Source organism: Corticium candelabrum, chromosome 8, assembly GCF_963422355.1.
Source record: "Corticium candelabrum chromosome 8, ooCorCand1.1, whole genome shotgun sequence".
NCBI classification, from domain to species: domain Eukaryota; kingdom Metazoa; phylum Porifera; class Homoscleromorpha; order Homosclerophorida; family Plakinidae; genus Corticium; species Corticium candelabrum.
This window is the reverse complement of record NC_085092.1, coordinates 900,523-908,010: the sequence shown is the minus strand read 5'-3', so window position 1 is coordinate 908,010 and position 7,488 is coordinate 900,523. Positions and strand designations below refer to the sequence as shown.

At 43.6% G+C, this 7,488-nt stretch overlaps 1 protein-coding gene across 1 annotated transcript; it reads right to left on the bottom strand.

Moving 5' to 3' along the window:
* Window positions 1-3,978: 3,978 nt before the first annotated feature.
* LOC134183615 (zinc finger MYM-type protein 1-like) lies at window positions 3,979-6,138 on the bottom strand. Its single transcript, XM_062651201.1, has one exon. The coding sequence runs from the start codon at window positions 6,136-6,138 to the stop codon at window positions 3,979-3,981; it is 2,160 nt and encodes a 719-aa protein (XP_062507185.1).
* Between the last annotated feature and the right edge of the window lie 1,350 nt (window positions 6,139-7,488).

Sequence of the window (7,488 nt, the reverse complement as noted above, 5' to 3'; positions counted from 1 at the left end):
TGTTCTCTCGATATGCTAGTGCCAGAATTGCCTGCCCATCAAGATCAGACTAAGCAGTTACTGAAACGCAAAGTTCAAGAGTGTCAAGAGAGACATAAGAAAAGACATGGTCGTACGTCTCATGAAAGGAAACCCTTTCAATTAGGAGAAGCTGTTTTGTGAGACAACCAAAAAGTAAAGGAAAAGGTTTTTGGAAACCAGCAACAATTCTCAAAGTTCTAGGACAAAGATACTACATGGTCAGGTTTCCCACAGGCACTACTAGAAAAGTACACATGAACCATTTGTCGAGCAGAATCCTGTCTCCGAAAACATGTCATTCCTCGCCAGCTGATAACGCGATTGCGACCGATTCTGATTCGGATGATGATTCCATCGACACAGAGAAGTTACCTAGACGTAGCCAGAGAAGAACTAAAGGACAACCACCTAAACGTTTAGGAGAGTGGGTATAGAGCTTTACAAACAAGACTGTTTGAGTAGTTTAATTGTTTGTGGGGATGTTGTGGAGTTAGGTATTATACGGGACATGTGGTTTTGCCGGTAGTTGACTGCCTGAGGTGTTTGAGCTAACAAGATTATTGAGTTGTCACAGTAAGAACCGTTGTACAAATACCGGCGGGTTGGGTCCATTGATGGGAAGGATGCTCGGTAGTCTAGCAGCTCCTCTCTTAGGTAAACTATTTGGGGCCGGCTTCCCGGCAATGCTGGCGCTGGATTGAGGCTGCCTGGTATCACCGTCGAAGGATCACCTGGTGTTAAGAAAGAAGACGCGGAAAAGGTGTAACTCTTCCTGGAAACCGCTGACCAATATACAGATCGATAAGATATTGAGAGATCTCGATGTAGCTCCACTATAAAGGAACCTATAGCAAAGACACCATACCAGCGAATCTAAAAACAAAGAATGCCTCGTAATCAATCTGGAAGGTTAATTTGATGGTAATGGTACCCATTGGGTGGCAGTATAATAGGGGACGAGACGTAGAATATTTTGATAGTTTCGGTATGCAACTTCCGAGTGTGGTGTATCACTATATGCAGAAGATTGGAAAAGGTATCGTGTATACTTCCAGTATGGTACAGGATATCAATAGCGTCCTGTGTGGTTATTGTTGTATCTACTATATAGTCCTCCGTTAGCAAGGGCGTTTTATGCGTAATATTCTTCGTGATTTCACCCCAGGAACCGTCATCGGAAACGAACGACGAGTAGGAAGTTCTTTTGTAGACGTATATATAACACCATGTTGTCGTACTGTGTGAGGTGTAGAAGAAAAACTCCAGAAGTGAATTCCACCGACGTAAAGACAAAGAACAACAAAATAGCCATGAAATCTGTATGTCCTGTATGTGGAGCCAAGAAATCCAGAATCATATCCATGAATGAAGCCAAAAAGAGAGGGTTTCTGGGATTGATAAAAAGTCTCTTCGGTTTGGGCGCCAGCGCTGGCGCTAGTCTGAGGTTGCCCGGTGTCATAGGGAATTTGGCATTCCCGGAAATTTGGTATCCCAGAGTCATATTCACTAGGGAATTTGGTATCCCTTCGGGACATTTTGCATCCCCCAACCCTATATCCTAGGGAATTTGGAATCCCAAGAAATTTGGCGTCCCGAGTCGCATTTCCTAGGGAGTTTGGCATGCCCGAGCGGTATTTTCTAGAGAATTTGACATCCCAAGCCGTATTTCCTAGATATTTTGACATCCCCAAGCCATATTTCCTAGGGAATTTGGCATCCCCGAGCAGTATCTAATAGGGAATTTGGTATCCTCGAGCAGTATTTCCTAGGGAATTTGACATCCCCCTAGCAGTATTCTCTAAGAAATTTGGTATCCCCGAGCCATATTTCCTAGGGAATTTGGCATCCCCCTAGCAGTATTCTCTAAGGAATTTGGCATCCCCGAGCCATATTTCCTAGGGAATTTGGCATCCCCGAGCAGTATTTCATAGGGAATTTGGCATCACCGAGCCATATTTCCTAGGGAATTGGCATCCCCGAGCAGTATTTCCTAGGGAATTTGGCGTCCCCCGAGCAGTATTTTCTAAGGAATTTGGCATCCCCGAGACATATCTCCTAGGGAATTTGGCATCCCCAACCAGTATTTCCTAGGGAATTTGGCATCTCTCGAGCCGCATAATTTAGAGAATTTGACATTCCTGCGCCGTACTTATTATGAGAATTTCGCACATCTAAAAATGTGAAATTCTAAACTCTTTTACAGTCTGCGTTTTTGTGCTAAATTTCTAACAAATTGACATGTTACAAATTGCGTGTTTGTTGTCTAATTAAATTTGCAACTGAAAACATCTACTTTAGTTAACTTCGTTAAAGCAAGTGACTCTATATTGTCTACTGTAGTTACAGCATTCTTACAAACAGTTGTCACAGCGCAATTTGTCACTTTGTTGTGGTAGATCATGTTGAAGACAACCAACGTGAAACCAGTGCTTACAATTTTGACATCGCACGGTATCATCGCATTCTTCTGGCATCAAACAGTTGCGGCAAATTTCTATGTAAGTACGGCGAAGTCTAGGAGTGCGTCTAGCAGTTGTTTGGGCGCATTGCGGAAAACCTGTTATTTTCTTCTGATGCAAGCATTTGTACAGATGCTCCCTCATTCGTGGTTGGTCGAATTTCAGGCTTGCTACATCATCTTATAGAGCTAAATGTACAGCAAATCCAATAGCAAACACACCACAGTCAAAGCTTCCCCTGTGCTATTGAACATACGGCAATTCAATGTTTTAGCAAATGGGACCATATTCATCTTCATCGTTTTCGTTGCTTTGATCCATTACTACAGTCTTAGGCTGTGTCTCCACTTTTTGCTCTTTAAACATGTTTAACGTTAAACACATTTAGACTCTATACGTGTTTAGTAGACAGCGTCTCCACTTGTCCATTTATTCTGGGCTATCAAAAGAATTATCCATGACTTGTATCGCGCGAATTCGTTTCTTGTGCACCAGATAGTCGGGAATCGTCTTCTGGTCGTCTGAAAAACAATTAGAGACATGAGTCTCTGTCTTACCCGAAATCGTTTTCTCCAGACTCTCTGCATCAGTCTACGCACTCTCTGACATTGCCTAGTTTGGTCTTCTTCCAATAGTCTCCAAAGATACAGAAAGAACAGCGCGAAAGAATTAACATCATCGTCGTGGAACGCGCGTTTTATCATGTGACCGTTAAACCTAAACCACTTTCGTTAAACTACCTCCTACTCATGTTTAGCAAAAGCTGTTTAGGTTTACAGTTAAACCTGTTTAACGCTAGTGGAGACGCGATTATTCTTAAACATGTTTAGACTTAAACAGATTGTAAACATGTTTTAAGCCCTAGTGGAGATGCGCCCTTATATATTACTGCGAGTTGACGACAAAGAGACGAACTGAGTTGACTCCATTGTGTGTTCAGAGTTACAATTGATTAGCTGTCCAGGGCTATGCATGGCTATATATATATATATATATATATATATATATATATATATATATATATATATATATATATATATGCGTTGGGTCATAATGCATCATGTAGCTAAACGATCAGTCGGCTGACGAACTACCCGTGAACTTTCAATGAGTCATAGCGAGGCGACGATATACAGTCATGTGCCAGTGCAACAGAGTCCACGACCTCATGGTGATGTCATTCTAATACCAGACACCATTTAACGTAAATGATGACGCAAAGATCAACATACAGCCTACGCACAGCCGGCAGACGTCACTTCTTCCACCTAGACTTGCTACAGTTCAGACCGTGTAATATGCTTCAGAGGCGTCGGAAGCAAATTTAAAGTGGTCCGGCCTAACGCGCGCTAGGTGGGCGTGATCATATAACGGTTAACGCACGCTAAACATTTCTCTAAAAGCTTGAATACCATACAGAGAACGCAAGATTAACACTTAGTAACTACTAGAACAACATGTGTCAAACCTTACAAGGCTATTTCTGTACGTAAATCTACTACATTGAGCCAAAAATGTTTCTTCTGTGTTCTGATTCCCTACAGAAATCATCTATGCATAGTTCTAGATCAAGACTATCACATGCTTCTTTGTGCACATGCAACATTAAAAGGTGATTTAACCTTGCCTGTGTCATAGTGCACCGAAGGTATGTTTTAACAATGCGGAGAGCTGAGAACGTTCTTTCACTAGTTGCATTTGTTGCAGGAGCAACAAGGATCAAGCGTATAAGTTTGACCACCTCAGACAACAGCAGTTGGCCGGGTTTCCCTAGTGACTTAACATAGTCCACAACATCCATCAGGGCTGGTGTGACTGCCGTTTCTCTAAAGTGAGAATACAGTATCAATAGCTGCGTCTGGAGGATATTGCTGTCAAAGTCTGTGCAGTACAACTCCTGTATGCTAGACAGGTCATCCGTATAGCTCTCTCCAGCAGCACCCTTCAGAAGTGTGCATTCAAGCTTGCTGTATATCTTATAGTGTGGCTGGTCAAATCTGCTTTTGATAGACTGAATTGCCATATCGAAAGCGGAAAAATACATAACCCGGTAATGATCTTCTATACATGTTGCGAAGTGTCCCGAACTTCCTTCATCATATCGGCAAGGACGCTTCCTTTTCCGAGGAAGGGAAGGCTCTGCAACATCTTCTTTGCTTTGTTTCTCTATCAACTTTTCCCAGAAATTTGAGAATTCAGCTTCTGTACGCATTAGTGCAAGAGATTTGATGGTAAGTTCTGCTAACACTTGACCTTGTGCAGCAGACATCTTCTTGTGCTGAAGAGCTTTGCTCAGATTGTCAACCAACTTCAAGACTTTTTCTCCTAATGCTACTCCAAAGAGAAAGTCAAATGAAGAAAACTGAGCAGCAACACCAGTACACCGAGCAGACATCTCTGGGTCTCGTTTTGCCATATCTGCAAAACTGTCTAAGCTGGATTGGATGACCGAAAAGTTTTGCATAACACTCTGTAGAGAAGCTGCTCGAACGGTCCATCTCGTAGGGCATAGTGTCCTAAATCCAGGGTCTTGAGGAGCCATCTCAGCTTGAAGTCGCTTGTACTCAGACTTTCTTTTTGCTGAGTACTTGAGAAGTTTTGACAGTTCAAATGTTGTGTCAAGGGCATATTTGATAGGGATTATGTCTTTGATGGTGTCTTGGCAGGCTAAATTGAGGCTATGACCATAGCAGTGAGTGAACAATGCTCGTGGTTCATCTTGAGTGAGTTGAGCAGCAACTCCTGATAGACATCCTTTCATCACAGCTGCACCATCATAGCACTGACCACGACAGTTGGTCAGACTAAGGTTCATACGAACAAGAACATCCCTGATAATTGCTACAATGGACTTAGCATCAGTTGAAGCAGTGATGTGCAGCCCAATAAAATCCTCATGAGGCTCTAGGTCTTCATCCACCCATCGTAGAACTATTACAACCTGCTCCTGGGTACTTGCGTCAGTGGTTTCGTCTACCATAATGGTGTATGGTGTGCCTTCAAGTTTGGCTGAGACATCTCGAAGAATTCGAAGTGACATCACCTTCAGCAGCTCATTCTGTATGTCTGCACTTGTGTAATTATTTGTCTTTTTCTGCAACCAATCGGAGAGATCTGTAGAAAGCTCACAAAAAAGACGAAGGAGCTGTGACAAATTGCTATCAATCTCTTTGGTGAGGGCGGAACCGCGGAGGGCAATACCTTGACGTGCCAGGAACCTCAGCGCTCTGAGAATGCGAAGGAGGCTGGCCCGGTTTCTCTTTCTGTCTTCAACCAATCGAGTTGTTAGTAGTTCACCAACGTGCTTTGTTGTGGCAGGTAGCGTGATCAGTGACTCAACCGCTTCTCTGTGGCAGTCTGATTTCGCGTGTGAACGAAATAAGCGGGTGGCATCATTCCAGTTTTGAACTCCGCGATAGATGAATGCCTGCTCAGCAGTCTTGCATTTCAGCTTGCCAGACTTCGCAGCCTTCACACAGACGTGACAGAACACTTTCTCAACGGAGTCGTGCCAATGAAGCCAAGGCCAGTTGTCGAACCAAGCAGCTTGAAATGATCTTGATTTTGGGGCTTTTTTCCCAAACGAAACTTTTGGAAATGAAGCACGGCGAGGCTGACAGGGCTGATCACCGACATCTGGAATCCCGTCAATCTGCATATATAGCACACGGAAATGGTTAGCGTGCGCTCTATCTACCGCTGCCGTGTCCTCGCGTTGCCAGCCTCATCTTTGTGACTGAGCGTAAATTCATAAATTACCGCCTGAAAATCTAGCTGTACAGAATGCTAACGTAACTAGAAATATATTACTTATTTAATTAGTTAACCCTAAACCGGAAGTATACGCTAATGGCCGACTGGCAAAAGTCCATTTTTCGAAAAGTGGTACGGCCATGGCCGTGCGGCCGACCCCCTTCTGACGCCCCTGTGCTTCTCTCGGTTTCTGCAACACTTCTTAGAATGGTAGAACTCATTGAAAATGATGAGAGACAATCCAGACGTAGACACAGCTAGACGGCACTGCAATTATCTTGTACGAGAACTTGTGCATGGCATGGGCTAGTCGGTGTTTCGTACTAAAAACAATGACATCACCAAAAGTTCGTGAACTCTGCAGCATAGTGGCACGTGATCGTCTAGCATCATCGCACAATTACTTCTTGGAAGTCAAATGATCATCTAGCATCGTCGCACAATTTCTTCTTGGAAGTGCACCTGTAGTTCGTCGGCCGACTGATCATTTACTTACATGATGGATAGAGGATACCAAATTCCCCAAGGGATGCCAAGAGGGGTGCCTCAGACCCTCAGAGAATATGGCTCGGGGATACCAAATTCCCTAGTGAATACGGCTTGAGGGTGCAACAAACAGGAGATGTCAAATTTCCTATGACACCAGCATACACCAAGGTTTGTCATACAATTCCTTTTGGATCTTCTCTTTGATCTCCTCTTTGATTTCCTCTTCCTGCTTGGGTTTATACGACGCTTTCTCAATATCCATATCTTTTGTCGGGAGATCTAGAACGCGCAATGCCGAGCCGAGTGCCTCAGCACCGATTCTATCATCTTCGCGTAGTTGTAACAGGTACTTCAACATCTTCGATGCCAAACCTGCAATGCATAGTTGAGTGCCCTACCACCGATATGCTCCTTGTCGTATAGTTGTAAGAGGTATTTGAGCTTCTTGGTGGGTGGATTCAAAACGCGGAATGCACCGTCGAGCGCAACCGCACTGATATCACCTTTGTCGTACAAACTCAAGAGGTATTCGATTTGCTTTATGGCTATATAAACGGTTATATGAAAATTTTGCGCCTTTTTAAAGAAAACAGTTATGAAAATAATATAACTTATAGATATAAGATGTTGTGTACGTGCAAAGCAGGCGATTGGTACGGCATCGGCACTTGTTGCGAACCTCGAGAGGTCATCCAGTGTCCTCATTGCAGGACCACCATCCACTACGACGACGAGTGTTGGTATTGCGTCCTCCATCTTCCGACGA

Bases quoted from the DNA above. Each gene is read 5' to 3' on its own strand.
- LOC134183615 (XM_062651201.1), bottom strand. From the start codon at position 6,138: ATGCAGATTGACGGGATTCCAGATGTCGGTGATCAGCCCTGTCAGCCT.